General features: G+C 40.1%; 1 protein-coding gene and 1 non-coding gene across 2 annotated transcripts in view; both read left to right on the top strand.

Moving 5' to 3' along the window:
• Window positions 1-19,543, top strand: part of PKD2L2 (polycystin 2 like 2, transient receptor potential cation channel) — a 32,380-nt gene continuing 12,837 nt past the window's right edge. Inside the window, exons 1-8 of the mRNA XM_049787362.1 lie at window positions 1-31; window positions 793-891; window positions 3,104-3,237; window positions 4,219-4,475; window positions 10,633-10,854; window positions 12,774-13,002; window positions 17,084-17,254; window positions 17,852-18,033. Of these exons, the coding sequence (XP_049643319.1) occupies window positions 1-31; window positions 793-891; window positions 3,104-3,237; window positions 4,219-4,475; window positions 10,633-10,854; window positions 12,774-13,002; window positions 17,084-17,254; window positions 17,852-18,033 (1,325 nt within the window). The remainder of the gene's footprint in view (window positions 32-792; window positions 892-3,103; window positions 3,238-4,218; window positions 4,476-10,632; window positions 10,855-12,773; window positions 13,003-17,083; window positions 17,255-17,851; window positions 18,034-19,543) is intronic.
• LOC126028830 (small nucleolar RNA SNORA40) lies at window positions 8,793-8,919 on the top strand. The gene has a single exon (XR_007502529.1). It is a non-coding gene; the product is annotated as a small nucleolar RNA SNORA40 (small nucleolar RNA).

The raw sequence follows: 19,543 nt of genomic DNA, 5'->3' as shown, positions 1-19,543 counted from the left end.
ATGGCTGAAGCATCCCGTTGGCATGTAGGCGGTAAGGGCTGCTCCCAGGAGTGAAAAGGACAGGGCCAGTCTTGCAAGTCCAGGTCCCCTGGGTGTCAGACTTTCTTCCCCAACAGGCTGGACCTCCGGCGCACGTAGAGCTAGCTCCCAGCCTTCTCTTGGAGAGGGACGATGGACAAGGCACTGGTCCCTTGGCCTGGGATTCCCACTGGTGCTTGCCACCTGTCGCCCATCTCATTGTCTTTTGTTAATGGGGGGAGGTGTGACCTTGACCTTGAACCCCAGGCCAATTGCCTTTTCCCCTCCTGAAGAAACCAAAGTTTCCGTTTTGACGGGTGGGAAAAGCAACTGGCACAGACACCAGAGGAGGTGGGGAGGGGTGGTTTGCTTAGTGTCTGGCTTTTTTATTATAAAGACAAGACCTTAGTGAGGAAACAACCAGGTTATGGAAATTCACCAGTCCAGTCATTGATATACAATCATAAAATGTCTTAGCCATCCTCCCACCCCCACACAATACTAGAAAATTAGGCATAAGGGCCAGAGAGATAGCCACATAGTCTGAACACATGCTTTACATGCAGAAAGCCCAAGTTGGGGCCCTCAGCATCATCTCCTAAATGCATAATCTGGGAATCTCAGACCATTTTATGATATGGCCCCAAAGGGAAAAAAAAGTTAGAATTAAACAATTATTGGAAGCTTCAGTGTAACAACCAAATGTTGCTTTTTTATCTAACACTGTTACTTTAATGCATAATGTAAGAAAAACTACTGTTTTATATCTAACAGGACCCCCACATAGTCTACATTACAGAAAGCAAGAAGAAATTAAAGCCACATTTCGGGAGTTATTGCTCTATTTTATATTTTTAATAAACTTATGTATATGTAAGTATCCAGATATAGGTGAAGATGTTGTTTGAACTAGGGTGTAGAGATGATGAAAACTGTTTTCATAAAACTATAGTTCTTCAAACTATTCAAGTTCCTTAAAAAGTGTCACAACTTAGATCACTTTTATTTTGGGGAGCCACACCTGACTTGTGTATCTGTCTTCCCTAAATGTCTGTTCCCCAGTGCTCAGGGATTACTTCTAGCTCTGTGCGATATGGAAGGCTATGGAGGGTTCTGGTATGTACTAAGGTTGGCTAAGTACAAGACAAGCACCTTTCCCACATCTGACCACATCTTAGACATCTTAAGTTCATTTAGGCTGATGTTATTGCTGATTCTTTTTTTTAATATTATATTTTATTATAGATTATGCATCTTCAATCATATTAACAATTATGATCTTGGTAATGCTTTTTTTTTTTTTTTTTGGTTTTTGGGTCACACCTTGCAACGCTCAGGGGTTACTCCTGGCTCTATGCTAAGAAATCACTCCGAGCAGGCTCAGGGGACCATATTGGATGCTGGGATTCGAACCACTTTCCTTCTGCATGCAAGGCAAATGCCTTACCTCCATGCTATCTCTCTGGTCCATTGGTAAGGCATCTTAAGTGACTTTTTTTTAAATCTTTGGAATTTTTTTTTTTGGACCACATTCGGTGGCACTCAGAAATTACTCATGGTAAGCTTGGGGATCATACGAGGACCATATGGGATGCTGGGGATCAATAGAATTGGCTTCATGCAAGGCAAATGCCCTACCTACTTGACTATTGCTCTGGCCCCATTTATTGCTAATTCTCAAGGAACAAAATTCTAGGTCACAGATACAATGAAAAGCTTTAACAGTCAATGGTGATGAGATGGGGAGATGACTCTGTGTTAAGAGTATATACACTGCACATGTGAGGTCCTAGGTTCTATCCCAGCACTATAACAAACAACAATAAAGAGTCTGACATATGGTATATATTACTGACATATATACCATATGATGACATATGACATATGTCATCAGATAGCTAATTATTTGGTATCATATGAATGAGTTTCAGTCATATCTTTACTGAAAAGACAACTAACTGTAGCCAAACATCTAAATGAATGTACATTAGACTGGTTTATTAATGACAATTATAGATCATTTTGGTAATAAAAATACTAAAAATGGGGCCAGAAAAATAGCATGGAGGTGGGATGTTTGCCTTGCATGCAGGAGAACGGTGGTTCGAATCCCGACATCTCATATGCTCCCCCACCGAGCCTGCCAGGAGTGGTTTCTGAGCATAGAATCATAAAACTATAAGGTTTTTAAGATGCCATTTTGAGGCCACAGAAACATTGCAAGGGTTAAGGCCCTGGGACATTGAAGATAAATCGCTTTTTAAAACTACTGAGCTGTAGCCAGAGCAAGTAACTAGTACTGCTTGTGGATAGTTCTTGGTGGTTCTCTGGGAACCAGGATTAATGCAGATTTTAGTGATCTCTATGCATTCTCTCACTTCTCATGGAAAAAAAAAACTATGAAGGAGGAGATAATATCTTTAGAGGAAGGGATTCAGACCATTATGTATTAATAACCTTGTACTGCATAGAAATAAGGCATTCGACCCACTTCTATCCCAAGCATTATCAGGAGTGACCATAGCACAGAGCCAGGAACAACCCTTGAACAGGGATGAATGCTGCTCTATCACCATCAAAAAAAATTCTTAGCATCAACTATTCAAATTTTCTACTCTCTATAGAGAAAAAGCTAATTTGAAGGAAATAGCATGATAATATAAATAAGGTTACATTATTTTCATTAAAAAATTATAATGTGGGGTCAGAGAGATAGCACGGAGGTAGGGCATTTGCTTTGCATGCAGAAGGACAGTGATTTGAATTCCGGAATCCCATATGGTCCCCCAAGCCTGCCAGGAGTGATTTCTGAGCGTAGAGCCAGGAGTAACCCCTGAGTACTGCTGGGTGTGACCCAAAAACAAAAACAAAAAAATTATAATGTATGCCAATATAACTTTTAATAATAGAATTTTAGGAAACTTTCTGGTTTGTCTATTTCTATTTTAGTAATTACTGTTATTATCATAATTTTTATTAGATAAAACAAAGTTGGATATTTAAAATAATTGGGAACTAATTATAAACATAATTTTAGTGCCTATAAACAAAGTTTAAAATTTAAAACTATAATTCTTCTCCTCAGTAACTCTTGGAATGGTAAACCCACATGTATATTACTTAAACAAAGCTATGTCATCTCTATTTTTGGAGACTTCTATGCTTGGTGAAGAAAGAACCAACTTTAAGTCTATTCGCACCATAACTGATTTTTGGAAGGTAAGGTACTATATGATTGTTACAGATAAAATAGCTTTGGGACACATAATAGCCATTCAAAACAGCTTTGTTGAAAGTAAGAGTAAAAAAATGAGGACAAATTTCTTTTTATTTATTTATGCTTTATTTTGGAGCCACACCTGGCAGCGCTTGGGTTACTCTTGGCTTTGTGCTCAGAAATCACTCCTGAAAGGCTCAGGGGGACCATATAAGATGCTGAGGATCGGGGCCGGGCGGTGGCGCTAAAGGTAAGGTGCCTGCCTTGCCTGCGCTAGCCTTGGACGGACTGCGGTTTGATCCCCCGGTGTCCCATATGGTCCCCCAACCCAGGAGCAACTTCTGAGCACATAGCCAGGAGTAACCCCTGAGCGTTACCGGGTGTGGCCCAAAAAAAAAAAAAAAAAGATGCTGAGGATCAAACCCAGGTCTGTGCTAGGTTAGCCACAGGCAAGGCAAACGCTCTACCAGGTAAAGTCATGACTTATAGATGTGACTAGCTCTGATTTATGTTTTGGGGCACAATTCTCAATGCACCCACTATATGAGAGGAGGAGGAAAAAAAGGTAATGAAGTTAATACTTATAAAGTGCTTAAAGCAAGACCTGCTACATCATAAGTACTCAGTAAAATATTAGCCATCAATATTAACACTAAATTTGGGGCAAACCAATAGGTTGATTAACTGCAGGATTCTTGGTTTCGATCCCCAGTACCTCATGGTCCCCTGAGCATGATCAGAACTAACTCCTTGGCACAGAGCTAGAAGCGGCCCTTGGGCAGTGATGGGCATGATTTAACTCCCCCAAAAAACAAATTCCCCCAAAACATCATATCATCATCATAATGGTGTATACAAAAATTTGATTTGCATACTAATCCTCAAAATTACTGACTCATGCTTAGATAATGTAAACATGGATGTAGATTCTAACAGCTGACATGAAAATGTTTTTCCCTTAACATGTATCTTTCTATGTATAGTTTATGGAAGGACCCCTTTTGGAAGGTCTGTACTGGGACACCTGGTACAATGACATGGACTTGTATGACTTAAAAAACAGCAGTCGTATCTACTATGAGAACATACTTTTAGGAGTCCCCAGAGTACGCCAACTGAAAGTCCGCAACAACACATGTTTGGTCTATTCATCCTTTCAGACTTTGATGAATGAATGTTATGACAAATACACTACTAAAAATGAAGACTTAGCTGAATTTGGCCTTAAACTTGATCCAGAGTAAGTAGCATAAAATTACACATCACTAGGGCCAAAGCAGTGGCACAAGCAGTAAAGTGTCTAACTTGCCCGTGCTAGCCTAGGACAGACTGAAGTTTGATCCCCCGGTGTCCCATATGGTCCCCCAAGCCAAGAGCGATTTCTAAGCACATAGCCATGAGTAACCCCTGAGCGTCACTGGGTGTGGCCCAAAAACCAAAAAAAAAAAAAATTACACATCACTTTTCTAGCAATTTCTCTTTTAAAATTGTGAAAAAGAAAAAAGCGGGCCCGGAGAGATAGCACAGCAGTGTTTGCTTTGTAAGCAGCCGATCCAGGACCAAAGGTGGTTGGTTCGAATCCAGGTGTCCCATATGGTCCCCCGTGCCTGCCAGGAGCTATTTCTGAGCAGACAGCCAGGAGTAACCTCTGAGCATCGCCGGGTGTGGCCCAAAAACCAAAAAAAAAAAAAAAAAAAAGCATGCTGGAGCAATAGTACAGTAGGTAAGGTGTTTGCCTTGCATGCTACAGTCCTGCATTCGATCCCCAACACTTATATGCCCCCCCAAGTCCTACTAGACATGTTCCCTGAACATAAAGCCAGGAGTTAGCCCTGAGCACTGACAGATGTGGCCCCAAATCCAAAAAAAAAAAAAGGCATGAAATTATTTTATTTACTGAAAGATGGGAAATATTTTCTTATTGCTTTGTTAGTGTGCTAAAAACATGGCAAAGCTTTCATTTTTTTCTTTTATAGTATTCAGGGAAATATAACTTCTGCCTCTGGCTAGACTCAAACATATGCCTTCTGTTTCTTGGGATCCTTCTAAGTGTCCGAGAAATACATAGCCTTCTTTCACTGACTTACCTCATTGATATCTTATTTTTGCTGCCAAAACTAAAAAGGGAGCAGTTGTGCTTTACAGGTTTTGTATCTGGCTATACCGTTTCTCCAAGAGATTACTGTCAAACTCATATCTACACTTAAGATCAAAATGTGAACTTCCAAAGTACAGATATATAAGCCCAAAAACCACAGACACAGAAACAGTAGTTATCATTACATTTTGGAACCTATGAAAGTTACTAATGGAAAAAAAATCTTTCCTAAAATATAATAAAGTGATATGTGGGGGGGACTAGAAAAACAGTATAGTATGTATGACACTTGCTTTGTTCATGGCCAACTTAGGTTTGATCCCTGGTACCATATATGGTGCCCTAAGACCTTCCCAGAGTGATTTCTGAAAGCAGAGCCACAAAAAAGTCCTGGGCATGGCCAGGTGTGGCCCAAAAACAAAATAATAATACTTTAAAAATGAGTGCCATAAATGAGTACAAAGCTCTGCCCGTTGCAACTACCAATTTCCATGGCTCCAAGTTTTAGCTTTTTCAGTCATTTTCTTTTGTTGTTTCTGTGTTTGGGGGTCATGCTCAGCGATTCTCAGTAGTAACCCCTGGGGCTCTACACGCAAGGGACCATATGGGATACTAGGGGTCAAACCTGAATCAACCACATGTAAGGCAAGTGCCCTACCCACTATACTATCTCTCCAGCCCTTTTTAAATCCTTTCTTATGGACATATGCCCTAGTACTAAACAACACACACTGCTATTACTTGATTTGACCATCTTGATTGTTTCTATCATGGAAGTTTACCTATCAGGGTATTTTCTGTTATGTCACTCTCTCCACATATGTTTTTTCTCTGATTTCTAGAGGTATTTGGGGCCAAACCTGTCTATAGTTAAGGGATAGTTCTGGCTTTGTGCTCAGGAATAAAGCTCGGTACTACTTGAGGGGACTATATAGCAACTACAGGAATCGACTGTAGTGCCTTACCTCCTGCACTATGACTACATCCCTCTCTACCTTTTAGCTCTCCATATACTTTAACCATTTTTGTAATTCATAGTGTTTATAGTACAAATAAGAAAATTATTACATTTTGTTTTGTTTTATGGGGCACAACAGCAGCTGTGCTCACGGCTTACTCCTGGCTCTACACTCACACTCCTGATGGTGCTCAGGAGACTACATGTGGTGATTAAAGCAACCGCGTTAGCACCTGGACTGTCTCTCTCTCTTCAGTTCTGTGTTGTCTTTGTTGATCAACCTTCCTCAGTATATAATCATTGTTTTATTAACTTGTTAATAAACTTATTAAGTTTTGTTAGCTTACCTTTCCTTGGCATTAATTTTTGGGTTCTTTTGATGCAAGAAAATGTGTAATTCTTATAAGTCTAGTAATTTTATACTTAAGGTGACACATTCTCCCAAAGTATATAGTAGTATTCACTATTTCCTTACTAAATTTACAAGATGGGGAGATAAAAAGATAATATAATATAATGGATAAGATGCTTGTCTTGCATGTGAAAAACCCAGATTTGATCTCCAGCACCACATACGTTCTTCAATACCCTGCTATAAGTGATCCTTGAGAGTAGTCAGGAGTAATCCCTGAGCACTACACCAAGTGCAATCTGAAAACAAAAAAATTTAAAAGACAGGCCAGAGAGATAGTACATGGATTTAGGTGCTTGATTCATACAAGGTCCACTCTGGTTCAATCTCCAGCATATATGGTCCCTTAGCCCTACCCCCACCCCAGAGCAATGAACCTGAGCACAGGTTCATTTGGTCATTAGGTATGACCAAAATCCCCCCTCCAAAAGGACAAGATAAATCAATGATTAAGCTTTACATTTTATATTGGAATCTAAAGGACCAGAGACCAGTATAGTGGGTAGAGCACTTCACATGCAACCAACTCAAATTCAGTCCTTAGCACCGCATATGGTTCCTGGTCACTGCCATGGAACTTCTGAGCACAGAGCTAAGCACTGAGCACCATCAGGCATGGCCCAAAAGTACAAAAATAAAATAAACTAGACTCTTAGTTTCACACAACTTTTTTTTTTTTTTTTTTTTTTTTTTTGCGTTTTGGGCCACAAAAAAAACTGGTACTCAGGTTTCCTGATCTTTATCTATTATTCCAAATTCTCTTAACTACAAAAAATGTAAATACCAAAACACTCTGGTTTTGAAAATGGTTTTGTAAATCTGTTATCCTAACCTATTTGTGTTTATTTGTCTAAGAAGTAATATCCTTTCAAAAACATTTTTTTAGGCCAAAGAGATAGTACAGGATTTAAGGTACGTACCTACAAGCTACCATTAGTTAGATTCTAGCACCACATATTGTCCTCTGAGTACTGCCAAGAAAGCCAAGAGTAAGGCCTGAGCACTGCAAAATTTGACCCAAAAACCCAAACAGGTACAAAAAAAAAATAGACATTATTTAAAAATTGAAAGCCAGGGTCTAGAGTTATAGTACAGCATGTCAGGAGCCTACTTTGCACACAACCAAGCCAGGTTCAACCCCCAGTAGTCTACATGATCCCCTTTTAGGAGTGATCCCTGAGTGCAGAGCCAGTGGTTAGCCCTGAGCACCCTTGGTGTGGCCCCAAACCAAAATAAATATATAAAAATTGGAAGTCAGGGCTGGAGAGATAGCACAGCAGTAGGGCGTTTGCCTTGCATGCAAAAGGACCGTGGTTCGAATCCCGGCATCCCATATGGTCCCCTGAGTCTGCCTGAGGCAATTTCTGAGCATAGAGCCAGGAGTAGCCCCAGAGTGCTGCCGGGTGTGACCCAAACAAACAAAAAATTGGAAGCCAAAATAAGATTGATATACAAGTTTTCTAATAACTTTAATTTAATCATTGTGTAAAACACTCAAAAATGCAACTGTGGAACTTTTGTTAAATAGGAATATTTATCTTTATGGTTTCATTACACACACACACACACACACACACACATACTTATACACATAAATATTGGACTATAATAGCAAAATGTATTGGAATGGTCCTTTTTGGATCACTGTTTTGTTTTAATGTAGCAAAAATAATTCTTGTTTGTTTGATTATTTGTTTTTGGGCCACACCCAATGACACTCAAGGAATTACTCCTGGCTATGTGCTCTGAAATCGCTCCTGGCTGATTGTCCAAGGGGGATTGAACTGCAGTTCATCCTAGATCAGCCGAGTGCAAGGCAAACAACCTATTGCTGTGCCACCGCTCTAGTCCCTCAAAGTAATTTTTTTTTTTTTTTTTGCTTTTTGGGCCACACCTGGTGATGCTCGGGGTTACTTCTGGCTATGTGCTCAGAAATAGCTCCTGGCTTGGGGGACCATATGGGATGCCAGGGGATTGATCATTGGTCCGTCCTAAGTTAACGCATGCAAGGCAAACCTCTTGCGCCACAGCTCTGGCCCCTCAAAATAATTCTTATTGAAAGAAATTTACTTATAGAAGTGTGCTGACCAGCACCTGTGTGTGTTTATTTTGACTTGTGGACAGAGACTTTGAGGCAGGTGCAAAAACTAAATCCTCTTTTACAACCCAGAATTCATAGTTCAGTATGAGTCCTGATACAGATGAGAAGGAACATGGCATAAAAAAGAAGTGTGCTGAGAGAAGAGAAAGAGGAATACATGTTCAAGAGACAACACAGGCTTCTCCAGAGTAAATTAAGTCTCAAATGGCTTTGGGAGAAAGTTAATTCTTTTTTAAAGAAACTGAATAGAAACTAAAAGGAGGAGCTGGAGAGATAGCATGGAGGTAAGGCGTTTGCCTTCCATGCAGAAGGACGGTGGTTCGAACCCCAGCATCCCATATGGTCCCCCGTGCCTGCCAGGGGCAATTTCTGAGCATAGAGCCAGGAGTAACCCCTGAATGCTGCCAGGTGTGACCCAAAAACAAAACAAACAAACAACCAAAAAACAAGAAAAAGAAACTAAAAGAAATAATCAAGACTTTTTTTAATCTCAGAAAATTAAAACTAGAGGCGCCAGAGTATAATGGATAGGCCATTTGTCTCGCATGTGGCTAACCTGGTTTGATCCCTGTTATCCCATATTGTCCTCTAAAACCTCAGGAGTTATCCCTAAGCACAGAGCTAGGAGTAAGCCTTGAGTACAACTGGGGGTGACTCCCAAACCAAACCAAAAAATTATTGGCAGGGCCAGAGCAATTGTACAGTGAGTAAGGTATTTTTGCCTTGCATGTAGCAGACCTGGTTTAATCCCTGGCACTATGCATGGTACTCTGAGCCCACTAGGACTGATCACTGAGTAAAGAGCCAGGAATATAAGTCTTGAGCATAAGACTTGTTTTAGGGCCCAAAATGAACAAAAATTCCTGGTACTACTATGGTTCCACAAGTCCTGCCAGGAATGGGCCCAGACACAGAACCCCAGTGGCCCCAGATTAAAGCATAGAGTGGCAAAACAAACAACAACAAAAACTTTAACTCCCAATATAAAGCACCTTCACCCCCCCCCACATGCGCACCGAGACAAATATTTCAGAATCAGAACTGTATTTATCCTACTAAAGACACTGGTCATCTTGTAAGACAATAGACAACATGTGAAGGGAAAACATCATTTTCAGGATCCTTCCTGAGGGTTTTCATTTTTTTTCTCATAGTATCTAGCCTGATGTGCTGCTCACAATAAGCACCTAAATATTAAAACACTAAATATTAGTCCTTATTTAATCCTTAAGTCATCTTGCTTAAAAATAGTTGCAAACATACTACTACTTTTATTTAGGAAATTTTTGTTTTGTTTTGGGTCCACACTGAATTGTGCTCAGGTCTCACTTCTGGCAGGTCTTGGGAGAGCATTATGTGGTAACACTGAGCAAGCACAGGTCTGACACATGCATGGCAAATGCCTTACCATTGTTCTGTCTTTCTGTCTGTCTGTTTCTGTCTGTTTCTGTCTGTCTGTCTGTCTGTCTGTCTGTCTCTCTCTCTCTCTCTCTCCAAACCCTTCCTTCTGCATGCAAGGCAAATGCCCTACCTCCATGCTATCTCTCCGGCCCCCTCACTACTACCTTTTTTTTTTTTGGTTTTTGGGCCACACTTGGTGATGTTCAGGGGTTACTCTGGCTCTGTGCTCAGAAATCGCTCCTAGCTTGGGGGACCATATGGGACACCAGAGGATCAAACCACCATTGGTCTTAGGCTAGTGCATGCCCTACCACTTGCGCCACTGCTCCATCCCCCCACTATTACTTTTAAACTAAATGTTGCTTGAATCCTTACAGCACTTAGAAAAACTTCCTCATTTCTCCATTATTCCTTTTGTGTCTAACAGATGGAAGTACTCTGCTCCTAATACCAACTCCCCTTGGCACTGGGGATTTGTTGGTGTTTACAGAAATGGGGGATTTATTTTCACTTTATCAAAATCAAAATCTGAAGCCAGAAACAAGTTTAGGGACCTTCGAGCAAATAGCTGGATCACAAGAGGGACCCGAGTTATTTTTATTGATTTTTCCTTATACAATGCCAACGTTAATCTGTTCTGCATCATCAGGTGAGTGACTCAAAACTTAGTAGTACATTAAATTTTAAAAAGCATTTAAAGTCCTCATGAGTTTACAATCTGTGCATGTTTATACTGAGATTAAATCCATGAGCTTCAAATTAATATAATGTACCCCTGCCAATAAAAGAAAAGGTCATGATCATGTTTGTTGCTTCATTGTAAGAGTATATTGAGAATGTAGAGAATTACATATTACTTTTATGTTAAGCATATTTAGTCTTATTGCTGATAAGTCTGCAATTCTATACTTGTAATATTTTGTCTTATTTATTCCTTTTCATCAGAGCTGTTGATTTCTTTTCACAATGGGCTTGTTTTTTTAAAAAACAAACATTGTTTCATCTCATGAACCATTTAAATTCCAACAATATCTAAAAGCACCCTAGATATAATGACTGCCTGTGATGACCTGACAAAATGGTCCTTCCCCTTAACTTCTTTGCAATGTAATGTTATGCAGCACTTGATGCTAGCCTCAACCATGTAACTCACTCTGACCAATGAAAGTTAGCAGATATTGTATAAGCTTGAAATGAGTTTGCACTTTAAAAGTTGGTCTTGGTTACAGGGGTTAAGGTTAAAGCACATGCCATGCATGTTGTCAATCCCAGTTTGATCTCCAGCAACAGGTGTGACCCTGGAGGCTCCCTGAGCACAAGTAGGGGACTACAGTGCCCGAGCAGCAAGAATTGCTAGGAGGGTCCCCCTCTTGCATCTCTTCCACACTATAATAACATGACTGAATTAGCTAAGTTGTTAGGCCCAGAAGAGAAGAAAAATAAATATTTCCTTTAGTCTAATTCTTTTCGATCATCTGCCTAAACTTAACTATGTTCAATTGCTTAAGCAAGGGTTCTAGAATAAAGCACTGGCAAAAAAAAATTATGATCACCCTAACTGAGTCTGCCTAAGGAATAAATCAGTTTTCTCAGAGTGAATGCTTGATACAATCAGGCTGAGAAGGCCTAGGAAAACGGTTACTAAACTGGCCTACACTAGAATGCATTAGTCTCAAAGAGCCATTTTATTTCTTGAGTCTTGTATCTTCACTGTCATGGTATATGGTGGTTACTATGATTTGCAGATTTTTGCCTGTATCCAAGTGACAATAAAATATAGCGACCATGTTCTTTAAAATATATTAAAGTAAAATAATGGGACTGGAGTGGTGATGCAGGACATAAGTCGTCTGCCTTGCATGCACTAGCCTAGGATGGACCACAGTTTAATCCCCTAGCATCCCATATGGTCCTCCAAGCCAGGAGCAATTTCTGAGCGCATAGCCAGGAGCATCCCCTGAGCATCACCGGTTGTGACCAAAATAAATAAACAAACAAACAAATAAATAAATAAATAAATAAATAAAAATAAAGTAAAATGAATTCTCTTTAAAAGTCGTTGTGGTAACTTGCCTAAAAATCATATAAAGGCCCTGTAATTCTAAATTAGGTTCAGATTTCCTATCTCTAGGTTTTACAGTTATCATGTTACCTTTAAATGCCATTTATATAAACTCTTAGTACTATCAAATCTGACCTCAAAACAACTAAAACTTCTTTAATTGAACCCACCACTTTAATATTGTCATACAAATGAATATCATTAAGATACAAGGTATAGGGGCCGGAGCGAGAGCACAGCAACAGGGCATTTGTCTTGCACATAGCCTACCCTGGGTGGACCCGGGTTCAATCCCCAGCACCCCATATGGGCCCCTGAGCCTGCTAGGAGCAATTTCCGAGAGTAGAGCCAGGAGTAACCCCGAGTGCCACCAGATGTGGCCCAACAACAACAACAACAACAAAAAGATACAAGGTACATGTAACTACTAATTAGAAGCCCCACCTTTAGTAAATATGCTTGATAGCTACTAATTTATAGATAGAGTTACTAATTTAATCCTACAGATTGGTGGCTGAGTTCCCTGTAACTGGAGGAATACTTACATCATGGCATTTCCACTCTGTGAAGTTCTTCAAATATATCAGCTACTATGATTATTTTATTGCTTCCTGTGAAATCATATTCTTTATCTTTTTTATTGTCTTCATAATAGAAGAAGTCAAAAAATTAAAAGAATTTAAATTTGCCTATTTCAGAAGTATTTGGAACTGGCTAGAATTACTACTTTTGTTGGTAAGTATAATATTTAAATACTGGAGGGCTTCCCATCAGAACTCATCCATAAAGAAGGTATAAAAAGCAAAGTTTTGTATTCATCCAGGTTAGCCTGACTCTGTGCTCAGGGATCTCTCCTGGAAGCTATTGGGAGCCAATAGAGTGAAGATATTGAAGTCAGGTCAGTTGCATGCAAGGCCAACATCTTTTTTTTTTTTTTTTTTTTTTTGGTTTTTGGGCCACACCCGGTGACGCTCAGGGGTTACTCTTGGCTATGTGCTCAGAAGTTGCTCCTGGCTTGGGGGACCATATGGGACACCGGGGGATCAAACCGCGGTCCATCCAAGGCTAGCGCAGGCAAGGCAGGCACCTTACCTTTAGCGCCACCGCCCGGCCCAAGGCCAACATCTTACCTCTCCAGCCTCTACCCTCAACATTGATTTTGAAAGAAAATCCAAAGCCAGCAGAATAATTTTTTTACTTTTATTTATGGATTGATTGATTGGTTTGGGGGCCACACCCAGCAGTGCTCAGGAGTTACTCCTGGCTCTGCTCTCAGAAATAGTCCCCAGCAGGCTGGGGACCATATGTGATGCTGGGAATCGAACTGGGTCCCTCTCGGGCCAGCTGCATGCAAGGCAAATGCCCTACCGCTGTGCTATCTCTCCAATCTCAGGATGAATAAATTAATGAAAGTAATGAAACAAAACCACATACCTCGAATTTTCTAGCTCTGCCTCTTAAATAGAGGGGGAAACAAGGGAGGGTTCCAGGACCAAACAGATATGTGATCACTAATAGTACGCCAGACAAAGAGGGGTCCACCTACTCTAGCAGCCTGAGGGGTGATGGTGGGGTATATGGGTTGTAAAAAGGGAAATGGAATGGGGGGAGGACATAGTTGGTGATGGGTATTCCTCTGACTCAATGTTAATATGTACCTAAAATACTACTGTGAAAGATATGTAAGCCATTATGGAAAAAATTGTGTTTTTAATCAGAAACTTTCTTTGACTTGAATTATTATTATTATATCAATTATATTATATGTTATGTTAGGTCATTATATTATGTTATGTTAGTTTACCTCATTATGTTAATCAATTTTGTCTCTTGAATAAATTCTTACAATAAAAGAAAAAAAAGTCACTTAGACACAAAGGGAAGTCCATGAGAATCAAAGTAAATGAGACTTTAAATCAGAAAAAAATATATATATATATATTTTGACTACACAATTAGTCAAATCTGTCCATAAAATTTGGGTAGAACTAGCACTTGGCTATTGTGAATCATTCAACTGAAGAACATAGATCTTAGACTTCTTTCAATAAATTTTATCCAGTTTTCAGTATGTTTAAAAAAAAAAAAAAGAAAGTAATGAATGCTAAAATGGGAGAGCCTTAGTCACAGAGTGACAAAGATTGGGGAAATAATTCAAAGGCAGCACAAATGCTGAACTGGATTTATGCAGTCTAATTTATAAACTCTGTTGGCCCTCATTTATAGCCAATCAAGTATCTGTTTCAAAATAATAAAAAAAGTTTTTTTGTTTTGTTTTTCTTTTTTTGGGGGGGCACACCAAGCAGTGCTCAGGGGTTACTCTTGGCTCTGTGCTCAGAAATCACTCCTGGCTTGGGGGACCATATGGGACGCCGGGGGATCAAACCGTGGTCCATCCTAGGTTAGCACGAATAAGGCAAACGCCCCACTGCTCCGGTCCCTTGGTTTTTGGGCCACACCCAGCAGTGCTCAAGGGTTACTTCTGGTTCTGTGCTCAGAAATCGCTCTTGGCAGGCTTAAGGGACCACATGGGATGCCTGGATGCCTGGAATCAAACTGGGGTCCGTCCTGTTTTGCCATGTGCAAAGCAAATGCCCGACTGCTGTGCTGCTCCAGCCCCTCAGAATATTTTTTTAATTTACCAGGAAGTGTCATGGTCTAATTAGTTTACCCTATTATGTTTAACATACGCTACAGCATTAAATGCCTATCTGAGTATTTCAGGCAATGGAAGTTAAAAGAAAAAATTTTAGGACAGGTATAAAATGAACTCTGGTTTCTAAGATTGCCAGATTCTGAAAATCCTTTTCTAAAGGAGTTGTAAAAGAGGGCCTTTCTAGGACAGGGGTTAAAACTCTTATATGCGGGGCCGGAGAGATAGCATGGAGGTAAGGCGTTTGCCTTTCATGCAGGAGGTCATCGGTTCAAATCCCTGCGTCCCATATGGTCCCCCGTGCCTGCCAGGAGCAATTTCTGAGCCTGGAGCCAGGAATAACCCTTGAGCACTGCCGGGTATGACCCAAAAACCACAAAAAAAAAAAAAAAAAAAACTCTTATATGCAATCACCCCTAACTTGATTCCCAGAACCACATATTGTTCCTCTAGCTGGCACCACCAGGATTAGCTTTACCAGATAGCTAGAATAACTTCTGAGCACTGCTAGGTATAGTCTCCAAAAATAAACCTGAGAATGGAAAGATCAAACACCAGGTAAGGCATTTGCTTTGTACAAGAGCAACCCAAGTTCAATCCCCAGCATCTCATATGATCTCCTAAACACCACCAGGAGTGATAGAAAAGTCCTGAGTACAGGAGTAAACTCTAAACATCACCAAGTGTAACCCCCAAGACAAAAATAAAACACAATAAAACCAAAATGAGTTGTGAACGGCTATAAAAGGGCTGGTTTGGGGGAAACTAATATTTTTCTTCTATTGCTTGATGATTAAACTTTAAACTTTTTTTTTTTTGGTTTTTGGGCCACACCCGGTGACGCTCAGGGGTTACTCTTGGCTATGCGCTCAGAAGTCGCTCCTGGCTTGGGGGACCATATGGGACGCTGGGGGATCGAACCGCGGTCCATCCAAGGCTAGCGCAGGCAAGGCAGGCACCTTACCTCTAGCGCCACCGCCCGGCCCCTAAACTTTAAACTTTTAAGTATCTTGTTTCACATGGAGCAGAATCCCTTACAGTCTACTCAGAATTAATTATTCTGTGCATTTGTTTTGTGAAAGAAAAAAATGCAGATAGATTAGGACTGGTTTTCAACTACCAGTCAGTCTATATTTCAATGCCAGTCACAGAAATTCCCTATTCTTTATCAAATGTAGTAGTGCTATTACAAACATTTTCGTATAATTTTATTTTGTTTTTAGATTTGTAGCCACACCCAGTGCTTCTCAAGGCTGCTTCTGGCTCTATGCTCAAAGGAAACTCCCAGTAAAACTCAGGGGATATTGTGGTGCTAAGGATCAAACCTGGAACCCCTGCATATAAAATATACATTCAGCCTTTAGGCCTGTCAAGCTATCACCCAGCCTAATAGCATTATGCAAATATTTTATTAATAAATAATATTTTATTTATACCTTAGTGTCCACACAGTTTTTCTATTTTCATCAAAGTAAAAAGATCAAAAATCACTGAATTAGGACAGCTAGACAATTATATTTTTCTACTTTAGTTTGTTATTTGGTTTGCTTTTTGGGTCACACCCAATGGCCCTTTTTATTTTTTTGTTGGTTCTGCACTCCTGGCAGGCTCAGGGACCATATGGGATGCCAGGAATCAAACTGGAGTCCCTCCTGTGTTGACTGCATGCAAGGCAAAAACTCTCCCACTGTGCTATTGCTCCGGCCCATATTTTTCTACTTTTATGATCATTATGTTTAAGCTTCTATCCATTTAGCTTTCCTTTTATTTATATAAAAGTCTGAGTGGCCTGGCTGGTCAGTTTGGGGCTTGTGGCTGATAAAGTTGTTCTTTGCTTTTTTTTTTTTTTGCTTTTTTTTGTTTTTTGTTTTTGTTTTTGTTTTTGTTTTTGGGTCACACCTGGCGGTGCTCAGGGGTTACTCCTGGCTGTCTGCTCAGAAATAGCTCCTAGCAGGCACGGGGGACCATATGGGACACCGGGATTTGAACCAACCACCTTTGGTCCTGGATCAGCTGTTTGCAAGGCAAACGCCGCTGTACTCTCTCTCCGGGCCCTGTTCTTTGCTTTTAAAAAATGGGTGTTATTTTTATGTGTGTTTAAGCTGTGGTTATTTAGAAGGGGAAATAGTCTCTAATTTAACCCTTCTTTATTTTTCCATTTAGTTGTGCTCCATGACCATTATCTTCAACTTACAATGTATTATAAATAGTTTTCTTTTCCTTGATTTGTTGTTACAAAATACAGAAGACTATTCAGACTTTCATTTTCTTGCATACTGGTACATCCATTACAACAACGTCATTGCTGTTACCATCTTCTTTGCATGGCTAAAGGTATTTCTGTTTTATAATACTTGATATAGCATATTGGGTGTAATAGTTTGTTAAAGTAGATGGCATAATGGGAACAAAGTGAGAAGTCATGCAAAACAAAAGGGCTTTCTTTTTTTTTGTTTGTTTGTTTTTGTTTTGTTTTTTTTGGGCCACACTCAGTAATACTCAGGGGTTACTCCTGGCTCTGCGCTCAGAAATCGCAACTGACTTGGGGGACCATATGGGACGCTGGGGGATGGAACTACAAGGCAAATGCCTTACCACTTGCGCCACCACTCTGGCCCCCAGAAGGGTTTTCTTAATTAAAAAGTAATATATCGGGGCTGGAGAGATAGCATGGAGGTAAGGCATTTGTCTTGCATGCAGGTCAGTGTTCGAATCCTGGCATCCCATATGGTCCCCTGAGCCTACCAGGAGCGATTTCTGAGCATAGAGGCAGGAGTAACCCTTGAGCACTGCCGGATGTGACCCAAAAACTAAAGCAAAAAAAAAAAATACTCATCATTAAGTACTTGCTTTAAATTTAAAGATTTCTTCAGAAATTAAACTTTAATTATATCCAATTTCCCTATCTCAATTATCATTGTTCTTTTTCAGATATTCAAATTCATAAGCATTAATGAAACAATGTCTCAGCTGTCATCAACCTTGGGCCGATGTTTCAAAGACATAGCAGGACTTGCTGTCATGTTCTTTATAATATTCTTCGCTTATGCTCAATTAGGATATCTTGTTTTTGGATCACAGGTTGAGGACTTTTCCACCTTTCAAAATTCCATGTAAGCATTCAGTATAAAATTATATGTTCTGGTGTTAGCAAAGAAGCCAAGATAAAGTATGAGAAGTATAGCAAACTCTAGGCTGGGGCATAACATAAAGGACAGGGATACATGCTTTGCATGAGGGAGGCCCAGATTTGATCCTTGGCACCACCCACTCCAAAAACAGAAGACAAAAACAAACACAAAAGAATAGCATTGCTTTGACATATTTAAACCTGGTTTAGTATTTTCACTGATTTAAATGTTACATTCCAGGTATGGATGTTAAAGTTCATTTTATTACCTAAAATGTCATTAGAAAAATCACTTTTAGTTTTTCACTGGTGGTGTAACATTTATTGCTTAAGATAGCATAAATGGGGGCCGGAGAGATAGCATGGAGGTAAGGCGTTTGCCTTTCATGCAGAAGGTCATTGGTTCAAATCCCAGCATCCCATATGGTCCCCCATGCTTGCCAGGAGCGATTTCTGAGCATGGAGCCAGGAGTAACCCCTGAGCACTGCCAGGTGTGACCCAAAAAAAAAACAAGAACAAACAAAAAATAGCATAAATGATATCCACATCTCTATCTATATTCATTTTCTGGGCCAAAAATACTTTAAATGTTTTCTCCATCTTTAGAATCTTTTTACCAATACCTTACAATCCTTTGTTGATCTAGTAAAGCTATGGTTTTTAAGATACATGTACAAGCAACAAATATTACATAGAATATCGGGAAGGTATTCAGGCTTTAAAGAAATTATTTGAGGCTGAGGGATACTACAGGGGTTAAGGTACTTGCCTTGCATGTGGCAACCCCTGAGAAATATATGGTCCCCTGAGCACAAAGACAGGAATAAGCCTTGAGCACTTCCTGGTGTGTCCCAAAACCCAAAAATAAATAAAATTTAAAAGTGGAGTATATGTGTTTCCAGGGCTGTGTGTGTGTGTGTGTGTGTGTGTGTGTGTGTGTGTGTGTGTGTGTGTGTGTGTGGTTTCAGGACTTTAAACTCAGGTCATATGCATAACCATAACACAAGACACAATGCTTTACCATGCCCCTAAGACAAATCATTTAATTGTTTTTTTTGGGGGGGGGTATTTTGTTTTTGGAGCTACACCTGGTGGTCCGCATGGGTTACTCCTGGGTCTGCACTCAGGAATCACTCCTGACAGGTTTGAGGAACCATATGGGATAACCTGGACTGGCTGCATGCAAAGCAAGTAACCTACCCACTGTACAAATAATTTGAATAAATGTAATCTTTTGGGGTAGGTAGAACAAGTTTAAGAAAACTGTGGAGGCCGGAGAGATAGCATGGAGTTAATAGGTGTTTGCCTTTCATGCAGAAGGTCATTGATTCGAATCCCGGCATCCCATACAGTTCCCCGAGCCTGCCAGGAGCGATTTCTGAGTGTAGAGCCTGCCAGGAGCGATTTCTGAGTGTAGAGCCAGGAGTAACCCCTGAGCGATGCCGGGTGTGACCCAAAAGCCAAAAGCAATAACAACAACAACAACAACAAA

The sequence above is a fragment of the Suncus etruscus genome, chromosome 14 (genome assembly GCF_024139225.1).
Source record: "Suncus etruscus isolate mSunEtr1 chromosome 14, mSunEtr1.pri.cur, whole genome shotgun sequence".
Taxonomy (NCBI): Eukaryota; Metazoa; Chordata; class Mammalia; order Eulipotyphla; family Soricidae; genus Suncus; species Suncus etruscus.
Note: the sequence above shows the minus strand (reverse complement) of the source record. Positions and strands in the feature narration are given on the sequence as shown.